This window comes from Sprattus sprattus, assembly GCF_963457725.1.
Source record: "Sprattus sprattus genome assembly, chromosome: 6".
Taxonomy (NCBI): domain Eukaryota; kingdom Metazoa; phylum Chordata; class Actinopteri; order Clupeiformes; family Clupeidae; genus Sprattus; species Sprattus sprattus.
Genome location: NC_137925.1, coordinates 15,094,554 through 15,118,846, shown reverse-complemented (window position 1 = coordinate 15,118,846; position 24,293 = coordinate 15,094,554). Strand labels below are relative to the sequence as shown.

At 42.9% G+C, this 24,293-nt stretch overlaps 1 protein-coding gene across 1 annotated transcript; it reads right to left on the bottom strand.

The window, feature by feature from the left end:
• Positions 1 to 4,865: 4,865 nt before the first annotated feature.
• Positions 4,866 to 23,160, bottom strand: ano9b (anoctamin 9b; the record flags this gene model as incomplete). The annotated part of the gene is made up of 24 exons (XM_080840370.1): positions 4,866 to 4,899; positions 5,289 to 5,401; positions 6,472 to 6,565; positions 6,848 to 7,006; positions 7,517 to 7,664; positions 7,893 to 8,045; positions 8,403 to 8,599; positions 9,779 to 9,876; positions 10,160 to 10,217; positions 10,619 to 10,730; positions 10,820 to 10,856; positions 11,163 to 11,330; positions 11,557 to 11,661; positions 12,788 to 12,870; positions 13,349 to 13,409; positions 13,665 to 13,761; positions 14,060 to 14,194; positions 14,381 to 14,460; positions 15,669 to 15,727; positions 16,306 to 16,355; positions 16,649 to 16,788; positions 17,213 to 17,344; positions 17,803 to 17,871; positions 23,140 to 23,160. The coding sequence occupies 24 exons, from the start codon at positions 23,158 to 23,160 to the stop codon at positions 4,866 to 4,868; spliced, it is 2,403 nt and encodes an 800-aa protein (XP_080696496.1).
• Positions 23,161 to 24,293: the final 1,133 nt, after the last annotated feature.

Here is a 24,293-nt window from a genome sequence, read left to right as displayed (position 1 = left end):
GATGGTAAAAGTGCATACATATTTGAGTGGGAGTGTGTGTGTGTGTTTGAGTGTGTGCTTGTGCATATGTGAATGTGTGTGTGTCTATGTGTGCATTTATATGTGTGTGTGCATGCATGCGTGCGTGCGTGCATGTGTGTGTTTGTGCATGTGTGTGTGTGTGTGTGTGCGCGTGCGTGTGTGTCTGTGGGTTTGTTGTGGGGTCAGCCTTGATTTATGACCATGAAGAATTACCACATTCTGTGAGACGCCGCACAACCCTCCTCCACCAGGCTAGTGGAATGCCTCTCTATCCACAGCAGCAACATTAAAAGAAGAACAGGACTGGCCTCAAAAAGCCCTAAGAGCAGTACTGTCTTTTAAAAAGCCACAAGGCAAGGCATTACTAGCTTCAAAAGAGCCCCATTCTTCTGCCCCAAGGTCCATTCTGAGGCCTGTGGATGTGCTTGACTAAAATCTACTCTCCATCATGTTTCAACTATTCAGTCATTCAGTCTCAGTCATCAATCACTTGTTTGGCATCAGTGGTGTGTATGTTGCCAGACCTGTTAATGTTGAAGGATGATTATCGTTGCATTGTAACTAAGGCTAACAGACCACTTTTTTTTTTTTTACATTTCCTTTTATCAATAATAATAATAATAATAATAATAAATACATCACATTTATACAGCACTTTTCAAAGTTATTAAAGACGCTTACACTTTTAAACTATAAACTTGAACCATAACAGTTTTCACAGTTCCTATCAGATTGCATCTCTGGATAAGAGAAGGGTGGATCAGATACACATGTGTGAAGATCCCAGCGTGTCAGCACTGAATCCAGTTGCTGTTTTGAAAGAAACTGGAATTTACAACTTCGTTCCACTGGTGTCATTAACTGAGATGAACGTGTTTCTGTGGTGTCAGGTCTGTACCAGGGGCATAGATGTGTCCATTCACATTATCTAAATAAGAATCTTACACTGGGGAGGAGGGGGTCCTGGTCTGGCCCAGATGTTGTGCTAGGGCTACCTCAGGGCCAGATTAGGGTCACATCAGGGCCAGATTAGGGCTACCTCAGGACCAAATTAGGGTCACATCAGGGCCAGATTAAGGCTACCTCAGGACCAGATAGGGCCACATCAGGGCCAGATTAAGGCTACCTCATTACTTCTAAATGGTCCCTATTTAATAGGGAGTTTGGGTGCTCAGATGAACACACAGGTAATATATAGGCAGAGAAACACACAAGTAGATTGTTGATTGTGTGAGTGTGTGTGTGTGTGTGTGTGTAAATACATGTGTGTGTGTGTGTGTGGGTGTATTTGAGCGCACGTGTGTGTGTGTGTGTGTGTGTGTGTGTGTGTTTGTGTCTCCTGACTGCTTATCTGGTGTGTGGTGAGGCAGTGGTAGGGGTGGTTCTGGGGGTTTGCTTTCTTTTCTTGAGTTGTTGAAGAAGAGCAGAGGAAAAGCTGGGCCCAGAGACAGATGGCGGGGGAGTAGTGCTGGGGGGTGGCGGTGGGGGGTTGGGGTGGGGTGTCCAGAGCTGACCTCCCACAAACATGGGCTCAGCAGTTCTGCCTCCCGCTTTTTCACACATTCTCTCTCTCTCAAACTCACACACACTTTATCACTTTAAGTAAACAGCAAGTCTTTATGACAGACACACACCATCACTTGAGTGCTTTCTATTGCATTTCAAACACAATCATGAAGATGACACACACTCAAACATACCAGACACACACACACATACACATAGAGAAAGACACGCACATAGCACAGATCTAAAGTACAATCTAAACGGAGAACCTCACACAGCACTTTCACAGTGGTCTTCTGTTCCGGCTGATCTTGAAACCATGACACTATGAGTTCTACCTTCTTCATTCCTAGCTCTGGAGTCTATGTCTCTGATTCTGTTTCATGTTTGACATATCTTTGATTCTGGTTCGGTTCAAAATGAATGAATGCTGGCTCTGGTTCCGTGCCAACATCACATCATTCTGGTTCAACAATGCACCATACAGATTTAGTACTGTTACACAGAACTGAGTTCTGGTTCTTTTCCAAATGACTGAATTCTGGTTCTTGTCCACATGACTGAATTCTGGTTCTTTTCCACATGACTGAGTTATGGTTTTGGTGCTGTTCTACATGAGTGAGTTCTGATGAGGCTTTGCCCAGTAGGAGCATTTCTGCTGCCTCTTCGGATCAGGGAGTGTATTGCTGGACCCTCTGACGGAGGTTTGGAAACTGAGGTGGACTCTTTGAAGCAGACGTCTTTTGTCCGTCATCATTACGGTCAAAAGTGGAAGCAAATCACTGGGCTCTGAGAAAGATGTATGAGTGAGTTTCCCATATGTGGGCACTGTGTAAGAGGCCCTCATGTAGCCTTAAATACATAAAGAATGACACAATATTCTGTAGAAATAAATTATGCAGCTATAGCCTACTAACATGGAAGGAACAAATGTGAGTTACTGAAGCGAGTCACTGCACACTGTACCAGATTTGAGAAAATTTAAGGAATCATTTTTGCATATGGGGATCCTACAAGCTAGTTTGTAAGTTCATATTTGTACTAAGCATGGGATATTTAGAAGCAACCCATCCACAGCCATCTGAGATCCATCAGAAGAGACACATATGAAAACATTCACCACTCGGATGACTCGGTGAGAGATGTGAGTCCCTGCCTGATGTGAGTCCGCATGCGCAAACACAAACAGTTCACGCATAATGTGGGTTTGTTTACTGGTATATTTAATTGTGTTGTAAACGGTGACCAGCTAAGGCTCACCGTCAACATATGGGGCTGGTTTTAACACATAATACCGTTACATTTAATGTTATATTTAATTGTGTTGTAAACGGTTAACAGCATAAGGCTATGTTGTATTACTGTTACTAGTAATGAATGCACTGCTTAACTAATAATTCAATAAACTTGAAGCGTAACATCATAAACCTTGGTGGATTTCAAACGTAAACAAATGCGCTTGTCACCGTTTACAACACAATTAAATATACCAGTAAATAAACCCACATTATGCGTGAACCGTTTGTGTTTGCGCATGCGGACTCACATCAGGCAGGGACTCACATTTGGCAGCGACAGTCATGCCTGTTTTGACTTAACAATTATCGCCATGCCTCAGAGGCTTTCCAGTGTGGTGACAGCTCCCTCTTGTGGCAGTAAAAATGTACTTCAGAAACCTTGTCTGTATTCATATTCAGACAGTGTGTTTGAGTGGAGCACGCATCCATTCAACATGTTGATTATGACCAGAAATTGTTTCTGGTCATAAAAAGAGAAAGAGTTTCTCAGCAAAGGTTGTTTAAAACGATGTGTTTAAAAAAATCGAAGGCGGTCATCATATGAACGATGACCACAATGTTCACTGCCATTTTCGCTAGTAAGGTGCTGCTGAGCATGCTCAGCTTCAGGATTTCACTGCAAAGGCATGGCCTCCTTGTGGCCAGATGGCAGTACTGCATGTGTCTCAACCAGGCGTTGGCCATCACCACTTCACTGTCCTAGCAGTATGAAGAGACTAAAGACGAAAGAGTTTTCAGTAATACGTGCCAGAAGTTGGTGCTAAGACGTCAGGCCGTTACACAGTCATGTGACCTGTTTCATTCATTTGAAAAACACTCACAGAAGAACTCAGACACACATGCTGCTTGACAAGTGTGTGATTCACCTGAGCTGACAGAAACTACTCCTGTGGCATGACACTAATGCGTTTGACATTGATACACTGTGTGGTTAAATAAAAAAAAGATTTATTAGCAGAATTAAACTGTAAAGAACAATAAACCAGAGTGAATTTCCATCACGAATGTTACAAAGTTAAACCTGGCATGTGTATAAATACAGTATGATCAGTATAAGGGCTGGAGGTTCTTGTGCTAAGTGTGATACCATGGTTCTCTCAGCCTCCCACAGGACACATGTTGCCAACTAATACAGAAAACCCTTTAACTCAGCACTTTGGAAATGGATTTTTTTTTTAAACTCAGCACTTTGGAAACATGATTTCAGAATATAGACAAAACAGGTTAGAAGTTAAAAACAACATCATTATAAAAACACTCCAGTGTACCATAAACATCCTGAATAAAAAGTTGAAATTGTTTTAGTGCATATTTGGTCATGTCATAAAACTGCTGTGCATCAGAGCGTACTGAGCACACAGCGTAAACAAATACATGATTCGTTATTTAAAGGCCTCTAACGCACCGAGAACTTTGTGATCCTCAGTGAGCACAGCATAAGAAATAAATGTCATGGACTTTTTTCAATGGATTAAATGAGACATACATATGCTTAAATCTCTCACAAATCTCTCTCACACACTCACACTCACACAATTATTGGTTAAAAAACTGTTTCACAGTTTGCACATATTGCCACTTGTGCTGGGCATGGTCTTCAAGGTTCATCCATTGCAATGGATCTTATGTACACAGAGCCAACGCACATAACAGCCTATAGCTAACCCTGGGCATAACAAATCTAGGCACATAAATCTTTTTTTCTAACCTAATTCTAATCCTGAGCGATTAAAAAGGATTTAAGATACCAGCACTATTACTGGTACAGCGCATAAACACTTGTACAGAGTTTAGCATGTGTGTAATGAAGTGTTGGTTGCCATCTTACTTCCTTCCCGATGCTCTGATCTGGGAACAGTGACGACGGTGTCAAATTAACTTTTTAGCTGAAGCTGTGGTCTGATTTTATGATCAGTCCTTAAAGTCCAGCTTCAGCAGAAGTTCCTTTATCCATGGCGCAAGTCACGTCTTAGGTGTGTGTGAGCGTTGGTCAGCTTCTCTCTTCTGATTGGCTGAGGTCCAGTGTGGGAGCCTCCGGTGTCATACCTGGGTGTCGTACCTGTAGTTCATAAACCTGTGGAAACAGAAGAGCAGCATCAGCACCACTGTGAAGAAGTCTACTGATGATAGAAGGGTCATCAGCATCGCTATGATATACTGTAATTAGGCTGTCTGGTCTGTTTTGACCTTCCACGATCTGAGTATGTACTTTCCTGTTCTCCCAGAGTATGCACTCTCCTGTTCACTCAGACTGAGTATGCACACACCTGATCACTCGATCTGAGTATGTGCTCACCTGATCACCCAGACTGCGGATGTACTCATTCATTCCTTCTCAGTTAGGACGCACTGCCCTGTTCCTGTCCTGTCTGACTATGCACTCATTTGATCCTTCTCAATCTGAGTATGTACCCTAGACTGAGTATGCACTCTCCTGTTCTCCCAGACTGAGTATGTACTAACTTGAGCTCCTCTTTGAGTCTGTTGAATCTGTCCTGTAGTCTGCGGTTCTTCACCCTCATGGGGCTGTTGGGGATGAACCAGGCGGCGATGAACTTACACAGGACCACCACATGCTGCAGGAACCAAACAAGACATCACAGGGTTATGCTGCATAATGTTACCCTTACCGAGAAGTCCTGCAAAGATCTCCTTACAATTCAGAAGTTAAGAGCTTAACACTCTATAATTATAAATAGTTGTAATGCGTTAATAATCCTTTAGTTTCTAATAAACCAATTATCAACATAAGATATTTATTTTTGTAAATGATTAACGAATGCTGTGTTAACATTTCTTAAATAAGTTGTACTTCATTTCCACACTCAAATTGTCTGGGAAGTCCCGCCCTTCTTTTTCCGGCCAATTTGATTTTGCCTCCAAACTCAGTCTGGCGAAGCGTCTATACAAACTTAGTTCAGCAGTGTAAGGATCCTTGGAGCCAATCACAAACTGGCTATTGGCCACCTGGCGCGCCATTGGCGGATTTAAACTATCCACGACTACGTAACAAAAGCGACGGCAAAGAGAGAAGCGCAGCAAAACTTGGATACTGATCTCGCGGCTGTCTTGGATGATTTCAAAGACAAGTTTTCTTTGAAAATAGAACAGAAACTTGCCCTTGAACAATTCATACAGAAAAAAGATGTGTTTGCTTTATTACCGATCGTTGTATCGTTGTATAGTATCGTTGGTCTGATTGGTTAAGGGAGTGTCCAATTACGTGACTGAAGTGGACCTCCATGAGAAGTTCGCCAGACTAACTGAGCAAATGAAATGCAGTGAAGGGGCGGGGAATTCCCAGACAAACACTCAAATGCTTCTTCATATGAAACACGTCTATATGCATGATGTCAAGTGGTGTCAGGAAAGATCTTCTTTATTTTTTATTTGAGTCATTCAGCTCTGTCCTCGCCCCCACCATTAAATGCTTCCACTCAGACCTTTCCGTGGATGGCCAAGCCCCTGTAGGGTTCAGGCTTACCTCAAACAGAATGAAAATGGAAAAACACACACCACACACCACACACCACACACCACACACCACACACACACACACACACACACACACACACACACACACATAAAACACACACACAAAGCACACACACAAAGCACACACACACACACACACACACCACTGTACCTCAAACAGAATGACAAAGGCGAAACGGATGGCCAGAATGTACCAGTACTGGGAGGTGAGAGCGTAGTCTTCATTGCTGCGGTAGTCTTTATAACTGAAAAACAAATGACCACGCAAGCCCCATCACTACATATCCCATGGCACAACAGTAACAGAAACAATGATTCAATCATTATTAATGTGTGTCCCACTAATATCATGGCTTTGGACTCAAAGGAGGATACAATGTTTTAATCTGATGGTATTTGTATGTTTTTCCTGTAAGATCTACGATGACAAAATGTTTTGTTTTCATGGGACACTTAAATGATCTAGTGTGGTAGTAGTCCTCTTCAACAGAAGGTGGCAGTAATGAGCCCCTTCCTCAGGTGCTCACCTGCACTGTGTGACGTTAATGTATATTGTTCTATTATAAACTCCATTAACTACGACCGATTGTGACAAGTTCATCTGCTGGAGGGTGAAGTCCTTGCTGACCCTCTCGTCAGACATGTACGCTGTGGACAGCGTGTCATTGATGTAGCCCGTCATACAGCTGGAGCAGGGAGAGGGAGAGGGAGAACGAGGACGAGGAAGAGTGATAGATAACGATTGTGAAAGCGGAGGGATAAAGGAAAAGAATAAAAGATACATAAAATTAAAAAATTAAAGAAAAGAGAGAAAGAGAGAGAGAGAAACACTTCACAATCACGTCACTCCATACACTTACACAAACATCTCTCTCGCTAAGAGGTTAATATTGACACAGCTTTTTGGTCTGGGCTAAAGTTGTCCTGGCAACAGCACAGAGAGGAATACACACATATTTAAACACACACACAGCCTGGGAACAGCACAGAGAAGAACATACACATATTTAAACTCTCACACACACACACACACACACACACACACACACAGGTTTGTGGGGCACTGTGCACTGAACTGCCCTGGTCTGTTGAATTATTGCTAGATTAAGACTACACCCTGAATGGTTTCTTTATGCTGGAGTTTCTGTAATTGTCATAGTAGTGTTAAATCTGTAACATTAAGGGGGGTAACTCACTCTAGGTCAGTGACAGTGCCGTTGGCACAGGGGCCGTAGTGGTAGCGATACACCAGCCGTGGGATGAAGTCTGAAGAGACGCCAATCACCAACCCGTTAGCAATGACCGCCAGCACACCAATGGCCTCCAACACTTTAGTCCATACGCCTGGAATCACACACAAACACGCACACGCACACACACACGCAAACACACACACACACACACACACAAAGATACACACATACAGCACAGGAGAAATGTTAAAGAATGACTAAAACACCAAAAAGGAAGAAAATATTATACCATAACCACTCAATTAAAATCACACATAATACACATAACCCTCCACACACCCACCACACCCACACCCACACCCACATTCCAGTGGCCTACCAATGTCATTGGTTTTCTTGGGCACTAGGCGGCGCTCTAGGCTGACCATCTTGATGGCGTCGAGGCGGATCTCAAACAGGTTGTTGATGAGAGCCAGCAGAGGGGCCAGTGGGAACGCAGCCACAAAGATGGTGGTGAAGCTGAACTGCATGACTGAACAGCAGAAGGAGTCAGTTCACCAGTCACTTCACCAAAACTAATGCATCAAGAACAAAGAGCCAATTCATAAATCACTTCACTAAAACTAAAGCATCAAGCAGAAATAGTCATTTTACAAAGCCAGTTCAGCAAAGGCAATGACCAGACGTTAATTAATGTATTCATTACTTGATTCACCAATGTGAAATCTTGCCCTATCACAACCATTTCAACCAACCCAAAACTATGAAATCTGTTTTGATGAGACAGCGCACACACACACACACACACACACACACACACACACACACACACTGAGTTGAATGACGTAGGCCTAGAAGTAACAATGACTGGGGTGTGAGTTGCACCCACCCATTTCAAGGTACTCGTTGAAGAGGCTGAAGGCGTTGACATCATTCAGATGGTAGTTCTTCATCCAATCACGTATCTTGCAGGTGTCACATGGCTCCACCTTCCCATCTTCCCGGCGACAAGCCTTCCTGTAGCAGTTGCCACAACGACGCTGCAGCTTCTTAGCTGTGGTCTGTCTAAAGCAGCGCTGAAACCAGCTATAAACACACAAACACACCACACACACACACACACACACACACACACACACACACACACACACACACACACACACACACACACACACACACACACACTTATACACTCACTTCCTTTTGTAGGGGTAACGCTGGACAGGCAAACATGAACATAATCACACACACACACACACACACACACACTCACATAAACGTGTCCATATGGCAACCCCCCCACAGAAACACACAGAAAAACACATGCACACAGCTCCACACACATACACAGCCAGGTAAGTACAAACACACAGAAGAATGTGTGTTTTTTTTCTAAAACCATGAAGCCTCACACTGAACCCGATGTGTTTATTTCTGATCAAAGAATCAAGATTGTGAAGGAATACAAATATCTTGGTATCCTGATTGATAATCAACTTACTTTTTTTTAAAGTAAGAAAAATATGCAAAAATTGGCCAACTTTAGGCATCTTAGAAATCACATGTCCACCGAGGCTGCTAAAATGTATATGTTCTCACTGATTTTCTCTCACATTATCTACTGCTTACCCACATAGTCTACTGCCAACTCCACTACTCTTAAACCAGTCATGTCTTGACAAAAAAAACTAAATCACTGTTCAGTCCTCCATAAGTACAGATTTTTGGAGTTGGGACAACCTGATCACACTTGAGAACTGCTGTTTACTGTTCAAAATGTGGTTAAACCTAGCTCCCCCACCACTATGCAGCCAAGTCAAGTTTAGAACAGCAGCAACCAGTGCTACTCAAGGGGCAGCAAGAGGAGACTGTGGTATTCCTTTAAAAAAAAGTGTATTTGGACAGTCGGTTTTCTCAGGTAGGTCAGCCCAGGAATGGAACCATCTCCCACAGAACATTACAGAATCAACCTCATTCAAAAGCTTTAAAAGAAATCTTAAAACATGGTTAATAAATAACCAAATATTTGATCATAAGTGGGTAAGCAGTAGAACTTATATTGGGATTCATTTTTTTTATTATTTATTTTTTTTGTCAATGTTCTGTTTCATACATACGTTAATGCCTTTTTTAAGTTTCACTCTGGCAGGGGGACTGCCAATGGAAACTAGCCTTTTGGCTATAATTGGGTGCATTTACATTTTAATGTTTATTAATGTACACGGTCCCTCTTCATCAAATAAACAAACTGAAACTGAAACTTACGGTATGGTGAACTCAAAAATGTTGTTGAGTGTCTGTTTGAGCAGCAGAATGACGGCCATCTGGATGAAGAGGTCAGTCACACAGCCACTAGGGTGGCACTGTAACAGGACATAAACAAGATGTGTGTGTGTGTGTGTGTGTGAGAGAGTGAGAGAGAGAGTGTGTGTGTGTGAGAGAAAGAGAGAGAGAGAGAGAGAGACAGAGTGAGTGGGCGCGTACATGAGTGTTTGTGTGTGTGAGTGAGAGAGAAGGAGAGGGAGAAAGAGAGAGAGGGGGAGAGAGAGAGGGGGGGGGGCAAAATATAAGCTGCCTACGTACAGAGATACAATATCCTACAATGAGTGAGCGTGTGTGTGTGTCTGTGTGAAGGGGGGGTCTTACCTCCTGAAGTCTCCATTTCCCTGCTAGTCTAACATAGTTCCCAGGATGCCCATTAATCCTGTATCAGGATATAATGGAGAGACAATTTCACACAAACACTCACTCATTTACATTCACAATTTTTGTCTGTGCAAATAATGTCCAACACAAACGTTGAAGCATTTGGCCTCATGTAGACAGGCACTTACATGTACTTTAGGGGCCAACACACACACACACACACACACACACACACACACACACACACACACACACACACACACACACACACACACACACACACACACACACACACACACACACACACACACACACACACACACACACACACACACACACACACACACACACACACACACACACACACACACACACACACACACACACACACACACAGATTTTCACTGCAATTTACATGATCGAGACCAGTGGTAAACGATAGACACACACAGTCCGTACCTGCCCAGGAAGAATGCAATATATATGAGCGAGGAGAAGAGGGTGAAGAACTGAAAGGTGAACATCTTGACGGTGAAGCTCCTCTCAGTGGTTGCAAACGAACGGCACTTTTCTGCAAACAACAACCAACTCAACCAATCACCACTCACCATTCCATCGTCTTTGTAAACCCATGTGAACCATATCATCCTCACTACTTACCAATCTCACAGAGCTTAAAGGCCACCACCCGGTTGACCTGTGACAACAAACAAGAGGTAAAATTAACACTAGCCTTCAACGCAAGTACATGAATACAGCTCATTTATGTATACTGCATGTGTGCCGTATGTGTGCCGTATGTGTGCCGTATGTGTGCCGTATGTGTGCCATATGTGTGCTGTATGTGTGCCGTATGTGTGCCATATGTGTGCCGCATGTGTGCCCTATGTGTGCTGTATGTGTGCTTAATGTGTGCAAGATTTCGAATTTGAATCTTTCCCTTTCTATGATCTTCAGGTGAATGATGTGTTGTGTTAGAGGTCCAAATGTCGTGAACTCTCACCCGGGTCATGACCTGCATGGTGATATAGTGGAGGATGGCACCCAGCATGACGGCAGCGCTATCGGCATGCTTCTGCAGGAGTTCCCAGTGGTCCTGTTCTGACAGGAACACCCGTATCACCAGCCGCGACAGCACCAGCGCATGGGTCAGCCCAATGATCACAATCAGCTGGGATACACACACACACACACAGGTTACTTCTTCACAGAACAAACAACACAGGCACTCATATAACAGGACCACCAGCATTTAATGAGTCAGGCTGAAAACTTAAATACTCTAGGCTGAGGACAACCAGCAAACAAAGAACTGTGTGTACATATGTGTATGTGTATGTGTGTGTGTGTGTGTGTGTGAGGGAAAATAGCGAACACAGAGATGCTAACTAAAGTACCACAAGTGTAGCCAGTGCCAAGACCAGAGCACTCCGCAAGTACGAGTGTCTGAACTCCTTGGGTTTGCATTCTGGGTCGTTCACAATCTCCATAATGAGTTCCTCCTGCGAAGACACACACACACACACACACACACACACACACACACACACACACACACACACACACACACACACACACACACAAAGAACATTTTCACTGCAATTTAGTTTAGTTTAGTGAGTTTAGTTCACATAACTGAACTGTAAGTTTGTGGTCTCCTAACGTGTAGAGATTAATTCATTTCTTAGTACTGCCACCTGGTGGCACCACTGACACAGCCTGTTGGGATAACTACATCCATCACAAGTGTCTCAATCTCAAGCAAACAACTGAAGCTGCTCCTGCCAAATTCAGGTAACTATTAACATCCCCAAGAACCCTTGATCTGAGGCAAGTCAGAAAAACTGTAAATTTTGATCAGCCTCACATCCCACCATGCATTTCTGCTAATTTTAAGACCACATATCCCAACCTGCATTTCTGCAGATTTTAATAACACGTCCCAATAATGCATTTCTGCTCATTAAAACCACATATCCCAGCATTCATTTCTGCTCGCTAAGACCACGCCTCATTCAGCTGTTAGGTGCCCGTATAACGGATACATGGAGGTAAAGTAAAGTGTTTAGAGCATGGAGGGAAAGTGACCTAGAGTGAACTCAAGGGCTGTAATATACAGCTGCTTACAGTACTAGAGCACTGATCTACATGGTTTAACTCAAATACCCAACTTCTACTTCCTGAACCTAGATTATGTATGACTACAATGGTTCAGTCTCAAACAGACTAATGCAGCTAAGTGCTGTCATTACTTACAGTAATCCAGCTCGTCACGTAGATGCTTGGCTTACTGTCATAGATCATTACTAATGAGCTGTCTCTCTCTCTATAGCCTGCCTAACTGGTCGGATGAGAGGGAATAAGAGGCTGGAACTCATACTGGGTGTGAGCAACAGGCTGAATATTACTACTCTGGGTGTGAAGGGATAAGAAAACACTTCCAGGAAAATGACACCAACTGAATTCAACAGTGATTAATGATTCAAGATAAATTATGCTATACCTAGGATATCAAGGTTAACCAGAAGCCGTATTGTGTTTTCAGACTAGAGTGATCATTGGTCTGTAATACTTGCCAAACCAGTGCACTTGAAAGAGTTCATGCATGATGTTTCTCTGTGATTTTACCTCTTCGTCGTTCCAGTCGGTTATCTTCCACTTGGACACGTACTTCGCCCTGTGTCTCTTCCACAACTCAAGGAACAAGGTGGCTGTTTGAAAATGACACAGCAAGACATGAGTGTTGTCTTCTAGGTCAGTGAGCAGTATGTTCAGTTATCATCATTCATCACCAAAATCCCTCCAGTAAATCACCAGTATCACTGTGACCATCATCATCGTCATCACCACCACAACCACCACCATCACCATCATCACCACCACCATCACCATCATCATCATCCTCGTTATCATCATCATCAGCAGCAGAAGCATCGTCATTATCATTATCATCCGAAGCAGCAGCATCACCAACACCACCATGTCAGCATCGTTGTCGTTATCATCATCATCAGCATCAGCATCAGCAGCATCATTGAATGAGAGCTAACTGCTACTTCAGCAGGCTTTTCTTTAACGCTCGTCAGCACCACCACCACTATCTTCTCAAACTCACAAACACCTCTGTGAAACTGGTCCAGGGTTTGATACAACAAACCTGCCTTGAGTCTTGGAAAAAGGAAAGCTCACCCCAAATAGCCATGAACATGGCGAAGGCTACAGTCCCCTCGTTGTCAAAGAGCTGGCTGGCCTGCAAAGAAATTAAGTAGTTACACGACGGTCAGCCTTCCCCGAAATTAATGTTTGTATTCCTTCATCCTTCTCTCCCTTCTGTCTTTCAGTCTCCCCTTTGCCAAACTTGGATGTTTCCTCTAGGTTGGGATTATGGTTAGGGAATTTTCCAACTGCTTTTGTACAGTGAAGCATATTTGGGAAACAACAACAACAAAGCATTATGTGTAAGAACCCCTTCTTCTAGGGTTGTCTTATTGAGTCATGTACTCACCTTGGCGTAAGAGCAGGTGGTATTGAGCCTCCAGACCTCACATCCCTTATCACATCTTGGGCACATGATGACATTTGATGACGCACACACCTCTTGTCTACAAAACACACACACGCACAAGTGTACGATCACACATGTGCATGTACAGATATACTAGCACACACATACACATACATGCACAGATATATGATCACACACATACACACACATGTAAACACATGCATCAACCATGCAGTCACATTTAATTACACAATCACTTAGGGACATACACTTAAAGACAAGACACATGGATACACACAATAACGCAAGCATGCACACATGCACACAATAACGCAAGCACGCACACATGCACACACTCATACAGACACACAGACACACAGGAGTGTGTGACTCACATGAGAGGGCTGGTTTTGAAGAAGGCAAGGCCGTAGAGGAAGATGATGACCCCCACTACAGCTGCTGGCACCAGGAGGAAGGTATACCAGCCCAGCCACAGGTAGTACAGTGCCACCTTCTCACCAAAGTACCCTCTATACACATACACATTCAAAGCATATAAATAAAATAGGCATACTCTCTTCCTCACTCACTCACACACACACACACACACACACACACACACACACACACACACACACACACACACACACACACACACACACACACTGCATTTGACAGATGCCCTTACAGACAGGCCAGGTGTGTGTGTGTCTTACCTGATTTCACTGAAGGGCTGGGGGGTGAAGAGAGCTGTCCAGCGAGCCCATTTCTGTTTCAAGACCTTCTGCTGTTTCCTCTGTGTGCGTTTGTGTGTACATGTGTTTGAGAGAGAGAGCGAGACAGAGAGAGTGGGTGACAGAGAAAGAGAAAAAGAGAGAGAGAATTAAATAGGGATGAGATGGGGAGAGAGAAAGACAAAGGTCACACAAAACCATTCTTTAAATAATATAAATGACCTTTGATCTATGAACTAATGGCTAATGCAGGAAGCTGCTGAATCATCACTACCTGATCCTCCATCGCACTACAGCGACTTGACCACCCCAGTACACACACTTCAGGCCCTGGGCTCCAGTTTCAGACTCTACTAGACCAGCCCTGGCACTACCACACACACACACACACACACACACACACACACACACACACACACACACACACACACACACACACACACACACACACACACACACACACACACACACACACACGAGAGGGTGCTAGGCTTATAATGGAGAATGTTAATAGAAGCAGGTCCTGAGGTCACCTTCAGAATACTGAACAAGTTAGGCTGAAACCATGAGCTAGACTTGATGGGCGAGTGCAGGGGCGGTTTTGGGCACGAGAGAAGCGGGCACCCGCCCGCCCGGGGTGGCACTTTTTCATGACACGAGGGGGGCGGCACGAGCACTTAAGAAAAAAAAAAAATCATCTGGGCCGCGAAGCGGTTTTCTATTATCCATCATATCACTGTGTGGGGAATTGGCAATTTGACCCCCCCTGCTGCCGCAGGCGCCCCTGCTTGCTAAGAAGGTTCCGTGCACAGACGCTGTATGAGAAGGGGGAAGAGGAGGGGGTGTGGTGGGGGACAGTTCACCTCTGGGATCTCTGCACGTTTTTGTTTCTCTGAATTTTGGGAAATGGCTAATACAAATAGGTAATACAGAACGATTATGTGGTCACCAAGGGCAAGGTGAATTGGTTTACAAAACTGTGACAAGTTCAGTAACTATTTATTTCCATCATTTGGGCCCTGTAATTAGACGACCAATGTTCATATCTTCTGTAGGTAGTTTCAAAGACGAACATTTGCCGTAAGGGATAATGTATAGAATGCAGGTCATTGTCGGGAAAATAAGCCCCGACAGGGCGAACAGCACGGTGTTGCTTCACCGTGAAGGGGCGTGAACCGCCACTGGGTGAGAGAGGTGCAAGCAACCAACACACACAAACACACACACAAAAAAAGCGTGTTTCGGCTAATAATGGAGGGTGTGGACGTACCTCATGCAGGCAAAACATGGACTCAAACACCCCTTTCCCTATTAACTCCTTCAGGTCCTCTGGTGATGGGAGAGAGGGAGAGAGAGAGAGAGAGAGAGAGAGGGAGAGAGACACACACACATATGGGGGTGAGGAGAGGAGAGCTGCTGCAGGAATACAGGGAGAAAGACAACGGACAGACGTGTGGACAGGGAGGAAAAGGAAAAAGAGAAAGATGGATGGTGACTTGAACTCCATAGGAGTGACTGAATGAGGAAGGAGTATGGATGAAGATACAGATGAAGGCGAAACAGAAATAGAAAAAGACAGATAGAGGGATAGAGGGATAGATAGAGAGAAGAGGGGTGTAGAGAGAGAGGGATAGATAAATAGAGAGAACGACAGAAAGAGAGGGAAGTGAGGGAAAGAGAGAAGGGGAGAGGGAGAGAGGTGGGTAGAGTGAGGGACAGAAAAATAGAGAGAGGGAGAGAGAGAGAAATATATATGGAGAGAGTAGGAGGAGGGGGTAGATAAAGAGAGAGGGATATATAAAGAGAGGGGGGTAAAGAGAGAAAGGGATAGATGGATAGAATAGAGAGAGAGAGAAAGAGAGCGCAGTACAGTAAGACTAATACACATGTCCATCTGCTGTACTCACCTCCTGTGTTGAGGGACGTGTGGAGTAACACAAAGTGGACTATCCTGATCCTGAAGGAACAAAATAATGGCTTTCCTAAATGAAGTGCATTGTTGTTTGTGTTTGTGTGCAACACTAAGATAAAATAACAAAAAATGCTTTCTGTGGAGCTTAACCAAGTTAATACATGTTTATTAAAAATGTAATTTCTCATGGAGAAAATAAAACAATAATAGAAACTTTTATTGACGATAAAATCTATACCAAATACAGTGCTTTTAATGTATCTGCATGTCCAAAAGCGATCGGGAATCGAATAGAGAGACAGAGAGAGAGAGAGAGAGACACCAGTTTGCTATCTGACCTGGTGGACTTGGGGGCGCCATCTTTCTGTTCTCCACTCCAGTTGCAGGCGTCTGAGACTTTCAGCAGGTACTTGTACTTCTCAAACACCTCACTGGGGGCCAGCACGCCCCAGAACACCTTATTATCTAGCACAATCTCCTGACAAACACACACACACACACACACACACACACACACACACACACACACACACACACACACACACACACACACACACAAACACAAACACAAGGAATCAGTCAACGTCCATCTGTTTTGTCTTTACAATAAATATTTCAGACCTTGTTTCTCTCTACACATCACACATCAAACACACACACCATCAGTCTGTTTTAAGGTATTATACAAAGTCTTCCACCCATCCACCGGAGAAGTATTTTCATCAATCTTATGCACATGAATGCATAGCTGGACTGGTTTTATTACTTGAATTTTGTCTTTCACTTCTCATAGGAACTTAGCTTAGTTCCACTTATATCACGTCTCAATGAGAGTTTCTATGAAATGGTTCCGGTAAAATACAGTTACGTGGAACTGTGTGTTGCTTCTGGTGGGAACTCACGTTGACTTTCATGTTCTTCTTCTTGAGCTCCTCCATAAAGGCCACCTGTTTCTTGTGCACCACGTCCTCCTTGTCCTCTACTTTGTCTGCCACCAGCACGTAGTCATACGTCATAGGCGAGTACATGCTGGCCTACGGCACAAAGCAGAGGGGATGATGGGAAATATATCTGTCAGTATGTGTACATATGTATTTGCAATATCAAACTGATCAGAGGAAGGTGAGTTTGAGTAAGGCACACTTTACAGGGTGTGTGTGTTTGTGTGTGTGTGTGTGTGTGTGTGTATGTGTATGTGTGTGTATGTGTGTGTGTGTAGTTGTGTGTGTGTGTGTGTGTATGTGTGTGTGTGTGTATGTGTGTGTTTGGTATAGCATGTATGTATTAGTATATACAATTATTGTATCCTTAAATGTGTCTTCCCTTTAAATCTTCCGTTTAAATTTGCTATGTACAGATAACAATGTATCATTTTATAGTTAAAGTTCTTGTTCTCACAAGATTTACCATGACAGCATATCTTTTTATTGGTTAGCTTGTTTGTGTTGTACCAATCACAGAAGGCCATGATGAGACGTGGCCCTTGACTCACCAGTCCGAGCATGAGGGGCTCACCGCAGCCATCATCCAGCTCCTTAGACCGCTCTCTCAGCTCCATATCCTACAACAGCACAGATACTGGGTCATCATATTTAAAACGCACACACACACACACACACACACACACACACACACACACACACACACACACACACACACACAGAGACAGAGAAACTTGGTGTACACAAACTCTCTCTCTCTCACACACACATGCACACACACACACACACACACACAAACTAGGGATGCAAATTATCGATTAATTCATTAATCATTAGTTGATAATCTTATCGATCGACTTTCGATTAATTGATAAGCGGCGTTTTTCACCTGAGTTTCAGTGCTTCAATAGGGCCTTTACAAATATCAGCTAAATAGTTGAGTTATTCTATTACATTACATTATGATAATTCTATTCTATTCTATTATACATTCCTCAAGTAATTATGCATTAGGAAAAGAAAGCAGAAAAGTTTTTTTTATGGTATAACAAAATACATTCTTTAATTTAAAACAAAGAAATAAATTATGGACTGGCTCAGTTCTTGCATTTGAAACAGACATAAAAAAAAAAAAGAATAGAAGAAATGAAATAGAGAGCCAAACAGAATATTATTGAGCCTATCTTGTAACTATATATGTAATCTTGTATCTAACTTGTGGATAGATTATGAAGAAACTGCATCTAGGCTATTACAAGCTAAATTTAACTCGCGCTCACGTTAGTGAGGGATAGAGTAGTTACATTCTTAATGGCAAGCCATCAGGCAAAGGTAAGCTAGCCCGCTAACGAGCTAGGTATCTAATATCATTAAGCCTGAGTGAGCTAGTCCGCTATCAAGCTAAATAGCCAACTCAACTCTTACTTACTTACTAACTCTCATGAGCCAAACTCGCGGGCACACGTTAGCGCGGGAGTAGACAGAGATATTCATATTCATAGCAAGGTGAGCTAGCCCGCTAACGAGCTAGGTAGCTAACTCTATGAAGTCTAGGTGAGCTAGCCCGCTAACGAACTAATAGCTAACTTGAGTTTTAAGACTACAGTCTTAACTCGCGGCAGTAACCAGGTGAACTGGTGGTGCCATGCAGGACAGCAGCATGCACAGTGTTCAAATGATAACTGAGTGAGCTAGTGGAACTATTGTATTTCAATACCGCATTACACAGAGAACATTTGACTTCTTTGCCTGAATTAACAATGTTGAAGTGGTCCCACACCGCACTTCTTCTCGCTCGCTTCATTTTGTTTTCAACCGGTCTCTCGCGCTAGCGCCCTCTAGCGATTAATCGTGATTAATACATTTTGATCGAGCAACCTCTTAATCGACAATTAATCTAAAGTCGATTAATCATTTGCATCCCTAACACAAACACAAACACAAACACAAACACAAAAACACACAGACACACAGACACACATAGGACCTGTTTACACCTGATTTAATGCCTTTTGGGTGGTCGGGCCAAAAGAGGGCAGCAGACACATCACTGTTTACACCCGTGTCTATCCTGCATCTCCAAAAAGTCCAGCTGACCACTTGTGTTCAGATTTCGTTACCACCTATGCATCCCTACTGCCTACTGCCTTGTCAGGGATGCATCAGGACACATTAGTATTAACACTACAAAGGATATGTGGTCAAATACACACACCCTAATACAACAGGAAAGCCTACTGTATAATCACAGTGCACACACAAAAACATTTTTTTTCTGAAAGGTGGCCTTTTTTAGGAATAGTAGTCATGACGCATTCATACACACCAGCAATATTTCTGGGTACTATGTAATTCTAGGCTCACTGGTATAGTGAAAGGAACTACTTGTGTACTTTCTCATGATATTTGGGCGTAACAACACATCCAAATCCCTATTTATAGCTAACAAACATCTACACCCGCTTATCTGCTTCTCGGTTTGTTATCAGTGATCGCTTTTTATTGTGCTGTGAGACAAGCAGAGCAAAAGGCAAAGCAGGAACTGGGGTGGACTTTCAATGCATTAACAAGAAGAACTGAAAAAAAGACCTTGAGAGTTTCTTAGCCGCTAACTCCATGCTGGCCTACAACAGTTCAACCACAACACTATGGCTCTACATGAGAATTGGAAAGGGGTGGTTAAAGGGGTAGTTATACACGGTGATATAAACACTTTCTACATGATATCGGTGGTAGAGAATGATCGCTTTGTGTGTGTATCTGTGTGTGTGTGGGTCACATTAAAAATCTTCAGAGATATGGAAATGTCTAGAATACTTGGTTTATGTTATCTGATCAGCGCCAGCTAGAGCTGGCACATAGCTTAAAAGGACAACAGTTTAACTGACAAAGGAACATTCACCGTAATTCCTAATTTGAATGTCAGTTTCGCTGAAGTATAGGTGATAGTGCTGTGTTCAAACAAGTGTTTGAATATGAGGTTAGATACTGACCATCAACCATTTGAACATACACAGTCCTTTAAAGGACATATCTTGCCAGAGCACACTAAACATTTTAGGTTTAAGGCAGTATTTCTTTTTAAAGTTTCAAATTTGAGGTTTTTGTTTAATTGTGGTCCAGGCTGATCCATGGTAGAACCAGGATTCAGATGTGCGTCATTTGAGTCGTTTGATTTCTGGGTTTCAGTTGGTCTCTCCGTTCACCCTGCTCTGACAACAGGCCCAGACACGACAACAAGAAAGTGGTGTGGTGGGCATGATCAGACTTGACTACAGCAGTGTGTGTGTGTGTGTATGTGTGTGTGTGTGTGTGGAGGGGTTATGGGTAGTCATGCATATTCTGTTTGTGTGTGTGTGTGTGTGTGTGTGTGTATTTGTGTGTGTGTGTGTGTGTGTGTGTGTGTGTGTGTGTGTGTGTGTGTGTGGAGGGGTTATGGGTACTAATGCATATTCTGTGTGTGGTAGTCTGTAAGAATGTATGTACCAACACATGTTCTGCTTCGGTAAGTTTGTACATTCTCCATGACGTACCACATTTAACCATTTAACTTTCATCCTAATAGATTTCACATTGCCTCCATTGCCTTCATCCTTTCGAATTTGAATGTTCTGTACTACAGACTGGTACATATCAGCAAACACACACTTATTAATACCCCTTCATGCCATTGTACAGGAGCTTATCCCACACATTGTGTCCAATGCTTTCACTTTTAAAGGAAATGTTTCTGTCTAGTACTGAGATAAAATCATGTTTGTTTTGTCCTCACCTACTGGGGGATTTTAGGCCTTGAGCTTGAGCTCAAGTTTAAGTTCTAAAATTGTGCAACCTAGCATCAGAACCTTACTCAGTTTCTCTTCTAAGTTCTAACACTTTAGCTACCTGCGTCGGAACCTAACTCTGTTTCTCTTCTAAGTTCTACAACATTAGCTTTCTAACATCTGAACCTAACTCACCTCAACTTCTCAGTTCTAAGCTTGAACACACTGGCTACATGACATCAGAACCACACTCCACAAAGATGCAATGCATTGATGGACTGGGCTCAGGAGTGTTCTGTGTGTTCTGTACCAGGTTTAACACTCAGAAGAAGGGTTCCTATACTTAACTGTCATGGCTGATAGATCCAGATTGACTTTCAGTAACTAGTTCCTCCAGTCTGAAATCCTCACCCAGCCAGCTGAGTACGTAAGATGTGTTGGCCCACTAATAAGACCAGTGTCAGTGCCAAACACGTGAAGTTGAAACCAATTCTGGTGTTTCTGTGACTTTCCCAGCACATGATGCCACAACTGAAGTGGTTTTACCATGACTCAGAACTGAAGCATGCGACAGAGTGTGTGACTGTCATTTGGAGGTAAATATCGAGAAGTCATGTGAGAAGTGTCTCTATGATAATCACAAATTTGCAACAGAATCAAGAGAACATATATTTACCAATTACACACACACACACACACACACACACACACACACACACACACACACACACACACACACACACACACACACACACACACACACACACACACACACTGGAATTCTAGACAGACAAAAGACAAAACCCTCATCTTGTCATGTGCTGTTGTTTCCCACACATTTTTCCAACAACCATTACCACTTGAGCCAAACGGGTGCCTCAACAGCATGTATGCACATGCAAACACACACAGAGGAAGAGACACAGCTTCGCTGCACAAAACCCACATTGTCACACACATCCACATCCCACACACACATTGTCATTTCTTTTAGTCCATCATGTGACATGATAATGGGAACAATAGACCGATATGAATCTCCCTTAGTTCCACAACTTTCAGTCGTTTAACTTACTCCTATAAGTTTCATTTACAGTAAACTGACGTCCCTGGAAGCATATCATCTTCACTTATTAGCACCAAGCTAAGTGAATAATTTGAACCTTTGGGATGACATTGGCCTGCGGTGAGACACCAACAAGCCACCCTGTGGGTGTTTGGAATTCAGTGAGTTTACTGGTCTGACCTACACTGAGCACGTCATACTAAAAGGCAAGGGAGAGGTGAAGAAACAGTCTTCTCTAAGGCATGTCTCATAACAGCCACTTAGAGAATACAAAACAGACTTATGCATGCTAATTCAATGCCAGATTACCATAGGCCATATTTATACTATACTACCATACTGAATTCATATCTTGATGAGAAATGTTTGTATACAACCAGTCTGCTTTATCCAGGGAACATTCCTCATAAGGCTATGAATTCACCTACACCAATCCATCAACAGTTTCTTTTTTTCATTTCACCCATTTCTAGGTAAATTATTCATCTTATGGTATTCATTGAGCGTTGCACGCATGCAATCTGATCATCTTATATTATTAGGCTTACACAAGTGGTCCCCTTTGAGCAGGAAAATAATCCATTCAGAAGCTGATCAATAAACCATAGGCTACAGCCTAAGTTAGACCTGATACTGCATCGATGCACTGCTGTCTTTATGATTGTTCTTGCTGAATGTCCTACGAAACAATGAAATATCAATGACACAATGTCATAGCTGGTCTCATTTGTTTCTGGGCAATGGCTAAAACAGAAAGGTGAATGGGTGTTCAAGTCAGGCTACCGATATCGCCCACTTTCTAAAGGGCCACATAGCTCTGGAATGTATCGTTGGCTATACAATGACTCACATCAAGCTGCAATCATTGGCTGAGGTATACATACACACGCACACCACGATCGATTATAACCACGCTACCTGTTCAACCCCTCTACAACTGTTTATCGGCTAGGGTCCGTGAAGACATGAGGTCTTATTCACTGCACCGGTGTAGTAAGGCTACTTTGTTTTCTTTTCATGATATAGCCTAGGTGAAACAGAGGGCAGTTGATTCTTACCTCCCGATCTCTGAAAAACATCTTTAGAGAGATGACGAATCTTCAACTCCTTCCGTTCAGCTTAGAAATATTTCCAGACAGTTTCGGTTCAACATTTTCTCCCGCATTAAAACATTTCCTATTCTTCGGGGAGATAAGTTTACGACCTCCTCCATAAACACGACTCGTAGCCTGCTTTGTGAGGACTTCCGCATCCAGGTGCGACGTCTCCGGCATCCAGGTACAGGTATGGGGCAGTTATCAGCAGTGATGTCACCGGCTTCAGTGCAAGATCAGTGGTAGGAGACTGTCCCGAGAATGCAAGGGATACAAGGTCGTGAAACATGGTCTGGCCACGTGACTTAAGTTTTTTATTAATATTCCCTATTCAAACAGCTTCAGTTTCAGTACATTTTAACACACGATCTTCAGAGTGGGACAAGTTGTGTCATAATACCCTCTACACAACTCAGTCAATTAGAGCTATCCTGTTTTACATGACGACATACGGAAGCCACATTTACTTATATGTCTCTAAAGGATGTCACATACCACATTGCATAGATTTTATTGGACTGTTTATTATACATGGCACAATGTTATGATTTAAGAGGAAACTCAAGAACATTTGATGTGGTCTCGACTCATACACCCAACTAAAAATAAGTTCCCATCATGTTATAGTGTATACTCAGGTCAAGTGCATCCAAGACCATTCTTCACTGCACAAAGCCTTGCTAGGTAATTATAAGGAGCCCCCGAAAGCGTCTTTAATTTATTTTTCTCTTCCGTATGTCATTGCTCCCGTGTGCTTACTGCAAAAAATAAATAACATTTACCATCTTGGTAATTAAGGGCTGTGTTTGTTTAACATGATTTCGTTAAGAGGTTTTCAGCAGTTTTCTACAAGTCTAAAATGTAGAAGAAAAGATATAGGCCTACGACTGTTGAATATTTTAACGAATGTGACCCATCAAACTAAATAAACTACTGAATAAGAGGTTTACCAGAACCACAGCTTGGTGGTGTATTTGGTTCTGCTCGACAGCCAGACCACTGATGCGATGTTCCAACTGCCTTATTTGCATCTGTTACAGTCTCTGGAGCACGCAAATGAACCATCTCTTTGCATCATGAAGTGCTCAGGGATGGACAAACAGCAGACGAGATAAGGT